Genomic DNA, 13,825 nt, shown 5'->3' with positions numbered 1-13,825 from the left:
TTAACAAGCAACTAAGTTCATACCAGGAAGAGCACCATTAGATTATAAATGACTTGACAGTAGGTGCAAGATCTTTACAATTTTGGGGTGTTCAATTAGAATATCTATTGCCCAACTGGGCTTACGAGAGGTGTTGCATGAATGCTGGACTCCCTCTGAAAGGACGGTGTAATCTGCAGAGGTGGGAGTACACATAGGGAGTCTCTCTGCAAGAGAAAGCTGGGAAATTCAAGCAGTGGTGTTTTTGGACAGGGTCCCTAAGACAACTGAGGATGAAATCCTGCTCTCTGTGTGTGTGTTTGCTCACTCCTCAAATATTCCAACTTGGCCAATGAGTTTCAGAGAACTAGATCCTTACTGCACGAGCCCCAGATTTATAATTCTAATAACAGCCATTTAATGTGCACTGAAGTGGTTGCTGGGGCACTGCTTTGTCATCATGCAAACAGAAAAAATTTTTAGCCATCAGAAGGAAATCTAAAATCTAGAAACAAGGTTTCAGCCTAAAGAGCTTTCTGGAGAATTAACTGTCTACTACAGGGAATTACAGTGTTATGTGTCTATAATCATCTTCCGAATCCCCACGTTGAAACTTGAATACTCACTCCATGGTAAAAAGCAGGCAGCTTGAAGAGTAAATATCACACTTTTATACAGGTGTAGCCAGTGAGGAAGGATTTACAGGTGCCGAAACAGGAAGTGTTACTTTAAGCTTTATGTATATGAAGTCAATGTTATCAGCTCAAAATCAGACAGGCCTTCTGGAGAGGGTTTGGAAATATGGGCTTGCTTCTTAACTCAATAAAATGCTAGGGTGGCTCTCAAATGTAAGGGAGAAAAAGGCATATTTTGGGTCGTTCTTAGTAGTATAATATCTGAGGTTAACAACAAAAGAGGCTCCTGTTTTCAACAGAGAAGAGCCAAAAATAAGAATTAGTCATCAAGTCTCCAGGGCAATCTGAGGCTGGAAGCCTCCCAAGCTACATAATTTTAGCAGGTGCTATTGGCAAGGCTGTTTGAGAAACAGCTACAGTGTGGTGAAAAGAATATAGTGCTAGAGGTCAAGCTGTGGCTCCAGCTCTGCCATTCACTGGCTGGGTGACTTTGGGCAATCCATTGAGTCTCCCTGTAGTACTGCAGTCGAGAGCTTTAGACAAACCAGCAGACCCTTGGTTCACTGTCCAGTGCATAGAACACTGCCTGGCACCATGGGTGCTGACTGAAGGCATCTTTAGGTTTGAATCTTCAGTCCAACACTAACAGGGTGACCTCAGGCAAGTTACCCACCTTCCTTGAGCTTCTGTCATCAGGGGATGGTAACTGTGTCATAGGATTCTTGAGTTTGATGAGATGATGTACATGAAGCACTTAGTGAACAATAGATTAGCCATTATAAGTATTAATTCTATACTAATTCCTTACATTTCTTTAAAAAAGAAAAATTTCAGGGCATTTTAGTTTTGCTTTAGACATCTTCTATAATGTATGCCCAGCTAGCTATGATCTCCAAGATTTGTGCACCAACCCCCCACTACCACCATTCATGGGGGTAAGGACCCAAGAGTCAGGTGTATACCAATGACTCTGCCCAGTTCGATTGGTTCTGTCTCTGTGTGTCTGGAATAGTTAACATGTAATACTTGGAGCTATGGAGTAGTGACAGGAAAAACAGACTGTTTAATATAGACAGAAAAATGTGGATGTGCAAATGGCACAGACCATGCGTGCCTAGGAGTCCCAAATGCCTTTCTGGTTCCTGGGTCCAATCTCATCCTGTGTTTTGGAGTCTATGAAACAGTTTGTATCTTTATTTTCTGCCTTAGTACTAGTGTGCTTATTATTTATAACTAGGGTTTGGGAAAATACGAGGTTTCTTTGATCCTCAAAATATTTCTGTAACAGACAAGGTGGACAACATAGTAGAACGAACACATAGAATCAGACAAACATAACCCTGCCATAAACTCACTGTGTAACTTTTGAGCAATAGTCTATGCCTGTTTCCTCATTTATAAACTAGCACAGCAACGCCTACTTTCTTTTAGGGCTGCCTAGAGGATACAGATAATATAACTAAGGCATCTGGCAAGAAGTAGTCAACAAATTATAGCTCTTATTAGTATCCCTATTTTACAAAAGGGAAAACTATGGCTGAGAAGTATCGATATTGTTTTCACTACCCACTCTGGGGATAAAAATAGGAAAATCTATTGTCTTAACACACAAAATTATCAAAAGAATGAAACTAAAAGAAACTTGTGAATTCAACCGTAAGTGATTAAGTGAAAGTGTACATCCGCTTGAATGCATATTATAAACATCCAACTTCTTTGGCCCAGCCGCTCCACTAATTTGCTTTCTCAGATTTCCCCTTTTAAGGAAGAGAACGTAGTGCCAGTTTACATGAATATTCTACTCTGCTTGTCAGGTCTACTTCTCAGTAAGGCTTTTGGTTTTGTGAATTATTTTCTCCAAGGTGGGCCACTTACTAGAAAACTGGGGGAAAAAAAAAAAATCAGGCACTACACATTGCACTCTTAGGTGCCACCATTCCACAAACTCAGCCAGCTAAGGCCTACGGAGGCCCTATCCTGAGCTGGGGAACTTGCCGTATGACTCCTTTTGTTCTTTATGCTCAGCTCTACTCCCTCTTTTCAATTACAGTCTAAGCTGCAACCCAAGACTTGTAGAAGTTGGAAAATGATGGCCATAAGTGGGTTTTGACTCATATTTAAAAATATTGTAATCACCAACATTTCAAAATTGAGAGAATTCATCAAAGCCTGGATTTCACAGGGCTTCTTGAAGAACACAGGGCAATCCATTTTAAAAATATTTAGCTGGCTCTTATAGACATTAAGAATTTGAAACTGTGGATTACTGTGGTAAAAAGGTTATGCATTGGCACTGTTGTCCCTGGGTGGCAAAAACAGCAGCATGCTTGGGTGCTAACCAAAAGGTTGGAGGTTATAGTCCACTCAGAGGCTCCTCGAAAGGCTTGGTGATCTACTTTCAAAAAAATCAGCCATTAAAAACCCTACGGAACACAGTTCTGACACACATGGGGTCGCCATGAGTTGGAATTGACTCAACAGCAACTGGTAACTGGTTTGGCATTAAGATCTGCTATCAATGTATGACTGATTCATACACTAATGGACTCCTATCCTAAAAATGGCCCTAAAGAAGCATGTCTATATAGTTTAGTCAAACTGCTTTTCAAAAGAATCTGATATTCATTACTTTTCCTATTCTAAATGCTACTGCCTAGAGAAAGATCAACAATAGTTGTCCCAAAGTTGGATTTAATCGCACAAAAAGCAAAAAATTAAAATTTGGAAGTTAGTCATACAAGGAGAAATGCAGAGATCAAATGGATATGGGCTGTTCTGCTGTGTTTTCATGATAAAACATCTCCTGTAACGAATTCCAGTAGACTATCCAAAATTCTTTATATTGGAATTTTTTTTTTTTTTAATAACTAGGATCAACAATGGCAAACTGCTCAGACACCATTTAGCAAATCAAACCATGCTGAACTATTTACTCTCAACTATCACGTGATAGTCTTCACATGAGGACTGCCCCAGTCTATGAGATGGGAAGGGTTACTTTCTAACCACGGCTGGTTTCTAACAATCAGGCAAACACAGGGCCACAGGAGCTGTCAATGCTGCAACAAACTGAAGATGGAAATCGTATACAGCACTCCTCTAACAGTAGCAGTGACAAGTATTTATAGTCTTTGATGTGTTTTAAAAAGCACAAAACTATAGTTAAGAACCACCTTTTCTGGTATTGAATTGTAGGTCATTCTGAGACCAGAATAAGGAAGTATGAGTATAAAGAGGTAGTATGATACTGTTCGAGTCTCAGATATGAGAAAATTCTAGTCCCCAATACAAGAAATTGTTTAATTTTGGGCAAATTACTAACCTTGTTGAGCCTTTTCTTCTTTTGTAAAACAGCAGTTTCTACCCCATTTGTTTAGAGGGTAGTATAAGAAAGCGCACTGAAGATGAAAGTGATAAACACTCAATTATAGATCCAAACAATCCCAAATTAAATTGTACTAAAATGTAAACTAAGGTAGAATATCAATGACAAATATCTCCAACTCTGGAGCCTTCTTTTAAGATGGCAACTCTCCATCTCTAGGAGATACCAGCTTCTAAGGGTGACTAAAATGAAGTTATGTGAAGGAGTTTTACAAGTAACTGAAAGTGACTTATCTTAAAAAGAAACTGGCATTCAAAGATCTACTGAGCATCTCATATTATCAATGTTACAACACAAATGGAAATCTAAATTCAATGTCTGAGACACAGAAATTGGACAGCTTTCAGGAAATGCTCTGAAGGGTATAGTAACCAAGTTAATTGTAGGGGACGGTTTCATTCACAGTTCCCTGCAAAGAAACGGAACCAAATCTTGACATTTTATATTAAGTAGGAACAGTGAATAAGGCACATAATACAGGTGGTTGTCAGGCCACCACTTTGTCTTTTTTAACTATAAAAATAAACATAAGTAACTAATGGAATAACAAAATAAAAGTTTATTTTATTAGAATTAGGAATGTTCTTTCCCTCTGGGCAACCTGAACAGTCCAGTTACAATGAAAATCTAAGAACAGTTATTTCCACAGCACAGGGTGCTCTATGCACAAAATTACAGGGTTAGGAGCATTTAATCAATTTACCGATCTGATTGTCTCACCAACCCGCCCCCTCCCATCCCCCAAGTGCTCTATACCAGGATTTGTAGCTAAAAGAAATCTGTTACATCAAGTCCTTTAGGCTCTTGTACTGAATTTCAGTTCCTAACCATGGCTGAACCACATTTTACACTGCATCCAACCATTTCAAATCAAGTCAGTCAGTCTTGGAGCTGTTGTGTATGTCTGTATGTATACACGTGTATTTCATATTTTTATTTAAATACACATAAAACACATACAATCTGGGTCTCAGAAAATTACACAGAATTTAGAGTCTGATGATAATATATGCTGTTCAGTTTTACCACTGTGGTTTGTGTCCTGAGCTTCCGACCAAAATTTTATTGTGGGTCACTGAAAGTCCATCTACTGCTTAATTATTCAAATGAAGCATGCACTTTTCAAAAGACAATGTAACTGCCCTCAAGAAGACAGGGAGACCCTGATGCTTGTTGTGAATAGAGCCCTCTGATAGCAAGACTCAGGTAGATGAGATAGGGAAGCTGTCACACAATATGGCTTTGCCTATCCCAGCCTGGGGCATCAAAGCTACTAACAACCAAAGCAGTTAACTCAGGGAATTCTGTCAAATATGGAGATAGCTGTTAAAAGCCTGGAAGTAGAAAAGGCCAGTTCACCTTGCTCCATACAACTCCAATATCCTCAGGTAGTGTGCCAACACTGAAACTAGAAAGCATCTCTAAAAAGCACTGCTCCTCCATGGGGGCTGATATTACGAAGTACACGAACTGTTTTTGGATACTTGGTGCAAAGGGAGCATGTAAAGAGGATTTATGACACTCAAACCTAGATACTGCAAAGTTAACTGGTAAGATTTTTTTAAAACACAACACATACACAGAGCATTTTTAGGGAGCCACATATATCTATATAGCAACTCTGGCTGCTTTTCAAAGTTACCAGGGAAAGGAACTTGTTCAAGCTTTCTAAAAAAAAAGAAAAAAAAAAAAAATCTGTTTTTAAATGTATTTAAGATTGATGCAGTCATTTAAAGTAAAATAAAATCAAATGGATGATGGGGGAAAGGGAGAAGAGACTATGGAAGAAGCAGACACTGAGTTCAGATTTGCACCTGAGGTGGCAAGGGCGGGGAGGATAAAAGGTACAGGTAAAGTTGATCCTAAAGCGACAAGTGGTTTAAGGAAGCAGCATAATATATTCAGCAAACATTCACTGATTTTTGATGGGAAAAGAACAGTTGCAAGTACATCTCAGGTAACAACCTTTTCTAAAAGGAAAAGTAGGGTTGATTCAGCAAAGCCTAACTTAGGCAAAAGGCCAGAGGAAAGTGAACCTACTTCCCAATGGAGTAATAAGATGTACAGTGCAAGAGCAGACAAAGCTGCCTCACAAATGGTAAACACTCCCCTAGGCGCAAGACATTTAAAGGAAGACAAAGAGGTCCTCAGCCAAAATTGGTATTTAATATTAAAACCTCTTAATCTAGTTGCCTAGTTCACTCTGCACTCCCATATAAAACTGACAGATTTAGGGATGCTGACCTGTTGAAAAATACCATAACCAGAATGGCCTAAACAGGTATACAGTTAATAAAACCACCACCATCCTTTACTTTTAACATAGCTTAGTAGAAATTTCATAAAAATGGACATCACAGCTAAAATGCATTATTAATTTTCCTACCTGCTGACAATAGAAAAGAAGCAAATTCAGTGATTTCTATTTAAATGCACTATATGGGAATATCATGTTCTAGGGGTGTTTGCCTTCAAACTGAACCCACAGCAACACACACGGGCAATTTCAGTATCCGCCATTTTAAATTTACAATCTCAGACTAAGTGAATGGCTATTTATTTATATTTAAAGCAAAAACATTCTATTTGACACCCTAACGTGGAAAAAGGGTAAAAGAAGAGCCGCAACTAAATTCTTAAAAGGCTCAAAGCAGCAATTAAAAAAAAAATCAAAAGGAAGAAAATTTGAAATGCTTCCTCTGGATGTGACAGGTAGGTTAGGAAGCCTTTGGCTGTGTGTATGACATGGGTACACAAAGGCTTAGGGAGATGGGTGAGGCCAGGGAGGGGTATGAGGTTGGGGATGGGGTCATCTTGAACTACAGCAACAAAGCTCCCCCACTGCAGCCCTTATCAGGCCATGGCATTTAGTCAGAGCTCAGCCTCCCTGTCCCTGATCAAGAGCTGGGAATTCAAGGCATGAGGCCCCTGACCAGCAACCGACATACCAAAACCAGAAAGAGCAATGTAACCTCAGGAGCAGGAAAGGGAAATCACAGAGCTCTAGTTAGGTCTTCCAGAGGTGCTAAACCAACACACCTGTTATCCCAACCCCCAACCCTGGAAATATAAAGCAAACTGAAAGAAAATGCACAGCAAATAGACATAATCTTCAAGATTTTTAAAGAATAAATATTTTTTTTGTAAGTAAACATTATGCAAACACGTGCCACGCTTGCTTTGTCCATGCATATGCGCTATATACAATTTTGAAAAATACTGTGTTGTCCTCTTGTTTTAAAAGTCATATACAAAGTTTGTTTTTGTTTAATCCTCTTGCTGCCTACCCTTCCCTGCCCCAAGAATCTCTTTACAAGGAGCTAATCATCATTCACATATGACCTTGGGGTATGAGAGAAAGAGAGTCGGTCTGTGTGTGTGAGTGTATCTGTACGTGTAGGGGAGGAAGGAAAAGAGATCCTTCACCAAAGTACAACAAAATGGCTGGTTTGGACATGAAAAGCAGTGTCAAAGAGCTGTTTTAAATTTTAACTGTACTACACTCAGGAAAAAGAAAAAGAAAAAAGGAGTCAGCTTTGAGAATGAAGCTACGTTACAAGTTAAAGTTGGAGGGCTTTTAGTGTGTCTGTCACACTTTTGTTGGCGGCCTAGAATACTGTTGTACAATGGTTTATCTACCTTTTTTATTACAATATAATTTACTTAAACTTTCCGTTAACAAAACAGAATTCCGGTACTACAGACCAGCGGTGTCAGAGGCTTAGTGCCTCCTTGTTTGTGTGTGTTTTGTTTTGTTTGTTTTAATTGCATGAGCACTCTAGATGGTAAAGTTTTCAGAGTTCATTTTATGCAGGGCCATTCTCAGTCCTCAATGTACTCCCAGAGATCTTTCTCATAGCCTTCATGCACATGCTGTAACAAAACCCTTCGTCGGCTCTCACAGTATCTGTAATCAAAGAGAAAAAAACAAAACATAACTTGTCAGTCTCCACTAACAGAAGAGTATTTACTTATTACTTTATGGCACCCCTACACAACCGAGCACTTGTTTTTAATAGGTACATTTTTACGTCTACGTGCACAGATACATCAAACTGTTTCTAACATTAAAACTATATTTTCTGTAGAGCCATGATTCCCAGCCCTGGGAACTAATTTTAGAGCATAAGTGTTAAAAGTCCTAAGGGGACTTGGAAATCATCTGATTCAACTCCATCATTCTACAGATGAGTAAACAGTTTCAGAAAGAAGTAATTTTAAGGGTTACTTATCCACATCTGTGAAATCTTTGTACACTGTAAAAGTACTATAAACATAATGTAATGGCTATAGCTGGCTAAGGAAGTGAAAATATTAGTTAGGCTAAATCTCCAAATCTTCCAATTTCCCAAAGTTTCCTACTACTATTTAACTATTAAAAAGAAATTAGTTATTTGCCAGGAAAAAACTTTAGGGGGAAGGATGTTCATGTTGAGAAATCAAACATTTTCATTATCTTTAGCTTAAGAAGCAGCATATCTGCCCCTAGGCAAAGTAATTCTCTCCTAAGAAATAAATCTAATAAAAATTCTAAAAAGTGAGTTTGGGTATATCACTTGTCAACAGCAATGACCCACAGGATCCCCATGTTAAAACCAGCATCCTATTCTCACCCCTCATCCTAATGGCCACTTGCCCTTTTAGGCTCTTTCTTCCTTGCAGGGCAGCAACTAAGTAGATATGGCTGAACAGAAGCAGCAGAATCAGCCGGTGGGATAAATGGCTGATTTTCTCCTCTATGCTTGACCAGCACTACTAGCTGCAATTCGTTGCCCAATGGACAGAAGCAATCTGCGAGAAACATGGCAGCAGCTCAGTTACTGGATATGCTAAACCCAAGTTTCACTATCACCTAACTTTACCACCAAGACATACTAGAGCACCACTGGTAAAAACTTTTGCTCAACAGCTATTTTAAGAAAATTCTCACCTGTACTTATCTTGAACCTTTTGCTTTATATCCTGCAGAGAATCTTGGGAAATATCTCGTTCCAGGTAGCCCGAAAGGACCTCTGTGGCATTCTCTAGATCTGCTTGGTTATTCTGCAAGAGGAAGAACATATAGTGATTTTTTGTTTCAAAAGAAAGCTAAAAAAGACCATTTTAGTGGCTTCTTTACCTACAGACTTACTTTCAACACTCATTTCATAATTTTCACAGGTGATTTAACTGCCTCTGTAAAGCTCTTTATTGTTTTAAGCTCTAACATCTTAATCATCCTGTTTTTAACGCAAATAATGCGAGCCATCTACGCTGGCACACCAGAGGTATTTTTGTAAACATGCTATGCTAATTTTTTTATAGCAACATGTTAAAAAAAAAAACAAATCAGTATAGTAGCTCTTACAAATACCTCCTGGGGGAGGGAGCAGTTGGCAAACAATCACAGAAAGCGTGCTATTTGAGTGAAGCGTAAAAATATGGTATTCTCTCTTTTCTAGGCATTTTTTAAATGCTAAAAGAAAGATTCATTCACTATCCTGGGAAGGATATTGAGGACAATTTAAAAGGATTTAAGAAAAAAAAAAAAAATCTTGGAACCTCCTAGTTCTGAGAGCTGCTATGTATAAAACCTCAAAGGAAAATTTGAAGAAAAAACAGAAGCCTATTTTTGTTTACTTCTGGCTACATCTGTTTCTTTTAACAGAACACTTTCTGGCAGATTAAAGTTTTTGTTATTCTTTACTATTATGGCTAGCTCTCTACATGTTACCCACAGCTCACCTGCTAGTCAGTCTTACTGTCTAGTCATCTATGACATCAATGTTTCATGCATCAATTTTACATGAGCACCTTTACTTAAAAATCGTTTATGAAAATAACAACTAACCTCGTGATAGGGAACCCAAGGTTGAGTAAGGACAGTGTTGACATGTAGCAGGTTTGTTAACCATTGTCATAGGACAACATGTGTACTGTTTAATGAGAAACTATTTTGTTCTGTGAACTTTCATCTAAAGTGAGAATAGCAGCACAACTGGAAGAACATAATCGATGTCACTGAATTGTGCATGTAGAAATTTTTGAAATGGTGTATCTTTGGCTATGTATATTTTCACACAAAAAAAAAAAAAAAAAGGTCGAGAAGGGAGAGGGTTGACATGTCGTGGGGTTGTTAACCAATGTCATAAAACAATATGTGTACTGACTGTTTAATGAGAAACTATTTGTTCTGTAAACCTTCACCTAAAGTACAATAAAAAAAAAAAAGCTAAGCTTTTCAACCTTTTATTGAAATATACTATACATACCAAAAAGTATACAAGTGGAAAATACACAGCTAAATTTTTACGAAGTGAACATACCCATGTAACTAGCACTCAGATCAACAAGTAAAATTCTACCACCATACTTTTTTTTTAGTCACTACTTCTCCACCAAAGGTAGTCACCATATTAACTTCTAATACCACAGATTTGTTTTGCCTGAATAAAGGCTTTTACCGAGAAGTTACTAGTGCTGTGTAAGCAACTTACATGGATTGTCTCACTTAAACTTAGAAAGATACTGTAGGGTTAACTTTACCTAAAGAATCTGGTTTTTCTCCTTGGTTCCTGAGAGATAACCTTTAAATCTTTGGAAATTCTCCAGTGACTGAAGCGTCTGATGAGGGCTCCAGACACATCTAACCTAAAAGGTTATGCTAGTGACTCTTAAGTAGGGACTGACCAGGAAAGAAAGACCCCTCTATTGATAGCAGCTGACATCAGGGGAAAGGGCATGATTCAATCAATTATGCCCATGTAAAAAACCAAAACCAAAACCCATTGTCATAGCAATTCTATAGGAAAGAGGAGAACTGCCCCATAGGGTTTCCAAGAAGCATTTTATTTGCCGACCTTTTTAGTTAGCAGTTGAGCGTGTAATCACTGCACCACCTGGGCTCCATGCCTATGTAATCAGGGCCCAAAGGCGGCTCTGGACACAAAAGCTTCATGGGTTTCCCGGTTGGTGAAAGACATTAATGCACTGGGATGGCAGCATGTCATTCGGGACATGGAAAAGTTCCATACAAGGAACCCTCCCAGACCTCGTCCTATGGTATCTTCATTTGTAGCCGTTCTGCTACAGTAAAACTGCATTAAAAGTACAGAGATTTCCTCAGTTCTGTGAGCTGTTCTAGCTAATTATTGAACCTGAGGGAGTAGTGGGAGCCCAGCACATCAGAAGTGAGGGGGAGCTCTGGGCATCCTGTGGGAGTAGTGAGAAAACCCGAAAGTTGTAGTCAGGTCAGAAGTGAGAATGTAGTGGGACCCCAAGCATGAAGCTGGCATAAGAAATCTTGGGCAGACTTGGCAGTCTGGAGGACTGTGCCGTTTACCTTTTGAAATATGACCTAGCACCATGAGATTAGGATCAGAGGAAGAAATATCACACCTGCAGCTAAGGTGAATTAACAGATTGCACTGATTTGAGAAGTGTGATTTGATCTTCCCAGCAGGTATTATTCTCTAATGATTCCCATTTTAAAACAGAAATGGAAAAAGTTAAATAATCTGCTCCAAGTCCAGAGAGCTAAAAGTGGTAAGTCAAGATTCAAATGCAGGGCCCTTAATTGCTACCTAACTAAACCACATCAATCTGAATGTAGTTTAGGGCAAGAAATTTAAATTTCTTTCCTGTATCTTCCTAATGAATACTATGTTTACCCACATTTTCTGAGTTGACAGAACCTTTAAAACCCTAACTTTTCTATGAAAGACCAAGTGGTCCTATGAGACAGGGTGAGCTTTTATCCCCCCTGAAACTATACCTACCTCAAAGATAATGGACTGGTTATTCTTTTTGAGGTAGAAGGCGAAGACGTAAGTGTACATGAGTGTGGCACGACACTGGCAGAGGACATCAACTGCTTTCTTCAGGAACTGCACCTCGATCCAAGACATGTTGTGTTGTTGCATCTCCTCCATCTTCTGTTTCACCTGAGCATACAGTTTGTGCTCAAAGCGTAGACTCTGCATGTGGTTCATATAGCGATTACAGTAGAACAGGTACCTCTGCAGGGCTGCCCTAGATCGCTGTTCCATTAAGAAAAATAAATACATTATACACAAAAGCTGTTATCCAAATTTACTGGTGAAACAGTCTAGGAACTTAATCTAAAATCAGGAACAAAACGGAATACTGCTATCTTTGTTATTTAATACTGCCTTAACTGTTCGATAGCTATGCTTTCCAATACGGCAGTCACTAGCCACATGGGCTACTTAAATTTCAATTAGTTAAAATTAAAAATTCAGTTCCTCAGTGCTCAATAGCCATTTGTGGCTAGTGGCTACCAAACTGAGGACAGTGGTGATACAGAACATCTCCATCATTATACTGGATAGCACTGTTCTAAATATGCAATAAGATGTATAGCAAACAATAAGCACAAATATTTTAAAGTAGAAAATTATAGAGACAACCAGATATTATATACCTCCTGATGTTATGCAAAAGAAAGTAAGCAAACAGTACCAATGCTTAAATGTTCTATGCTTCCATCCCCCGAAACTGAATCTGAATTTGATCAAACTTCTAGAATTAACCACCACTTTCAAGAAATACAGGGACAGAAGAACCTATTACATGATACCATGGAGTTATAATCAGCAAAATCCAGAATGTGGAATATTCTACAGGACAAGATGACCAAGCTTCTTCACCAAATAAATGGCAAGGAGGGTAAAAAAAAAGGAGCCACAGATTAGAGTCGAGAGACATTAATCAGATGCAATTTGTGGACCTGTGTGGATCCTGATCTGAACCAACTATAAAAGAAGATTTATGAGACAACTGGGAACATTTGAAGATTAGATAATTGTTGATACTAAAAAGCACTGCTTTTAAAAAATGTATATATAAACTTTAAAAGGATAAATGTGTATTATTTATCATATTGCAAAAATAATTTACACAGATTATCTCCCACTATACTATAAATCTCTAAAGGGGATGCACTTTTAAAAACTCAACCTTGGTATCTCCAGTACCTGATGTACAGAAAGTGATAAACCACAAGCCATGTTACTTCAAGACTCAGGTAAGTATCAAATCAATGTTTATGCACTGAAAAATTATGCCAATCCAAAAATATATGTGGAAAACAATCTGCTTGGCATTTTCTCAGTTGAAAAAGCACAAATGTTTCCAAGCCTGTCAAATTCCGAAAATGGAACACCTAAATTATCATATTAAGATATATGATGCTGGCGGACTTCTTTTTTAATCTGACCGACAATTCTGAAACATCATCTTCTCTCTAAAATATCTCTGAAACTCAGCATGAAAAAAGGAAACCCATGCCGTCACTGCAAACAGGACTAACTTTCCAAACAACTGTCAGAATCTGGACTGAGAAGAGCAATCAGTGGCCTGAAGAAACCAAAACTGACTGCCCAAACTATGACCCGCAAGCCAAATCCAGCTGCTGCCTGTTTTTGTAAATAAAAGTTACTTGGAACACTGTCATATCCACTAAGTCTAAAGCTTCTTTAGCAGCACAAGGGCAGAAGCACAGTTGAGTAGTGGCAGCAGAGTCCTTATGGTTAACAAAGCTGAAAATATTTACTATCTGGACCTTCACAGGAAAAGTGTGCTGACCCATAGTCTAGAAGACAGAAAAATTCAAATGTCTACCACTATTAGTACTGTGGCATAGTATATTAAGTCAACAATTATTTTACAATGCAGGTACAGCTTTCTGAGGCACTCAGAGTACCATCTAGGTTTTGTTGTTGTTTTTTTTTAACAGTCACTACACACATTGTTTTTTGACATCAGTTAACAACTCCATGACATGTCAACTCCCTTCTCAACCTTGGAGGACTTTTTTTTTTTTTTT

General features: G+C 38.5%; 1 protein-coding gene across 1 annotated transcript in view; it reads right to left on the bottom strand.

The window, feature by feature from the left end:
- Window positions 1–3,476: 3,476 nt before the first annotated feature.
- Window positions 3,477–13,825, bottom strand: part of ARIH1 (ariadne RBR E3 ubiquitin protein ligase 1) — a 112,324-nt gene continuing 101,975 nt past the window's right edge. The window contains exons 13-15 of the mRNA XM_023729819.1: window positions 11,757–12,017; window positions 8,930–9,042; window positions 3,477–7,906 (exon numbers count right to left, since the gene is read on the bottom strand). Of these exons, the coding sequence (XP_023585587.1) occupies window positions 7,822–7,906; window positions 8,930–9,042; window positions 11,757–12,017 (459 nt within the window). The 3' untranslated portion in view covers window positions 3,477–7,821. The remainder of the gene's footprint in view (window positions 7,907–8,929; window positions 9,043–11,756; window positions 12,018–13,825) is intronic.

The sequence above is a fragment of the Trichechus manatus genome, unplaced genomic scaffold (genome assembly GCF_000243295.1).
Source record: "Trichechus manatus latirostris isolate Lorelei unplaced genomic scaffold, TriManLat1.0 scaffold00030, whole genome shotgun sequence".
Taxonomy (NCBI): domain Eukaryota; kingdom Metazoa; phylum Chordata; class Mammalia; order Sirenia; family Trichechidae; genus Trichechus; species Trichechus manatus.
The sequence above is the reverse complement of the archived record's forward strand: the minus strand, read 5'-3'. Positions and strand labels throughout refer to the sequence as shown.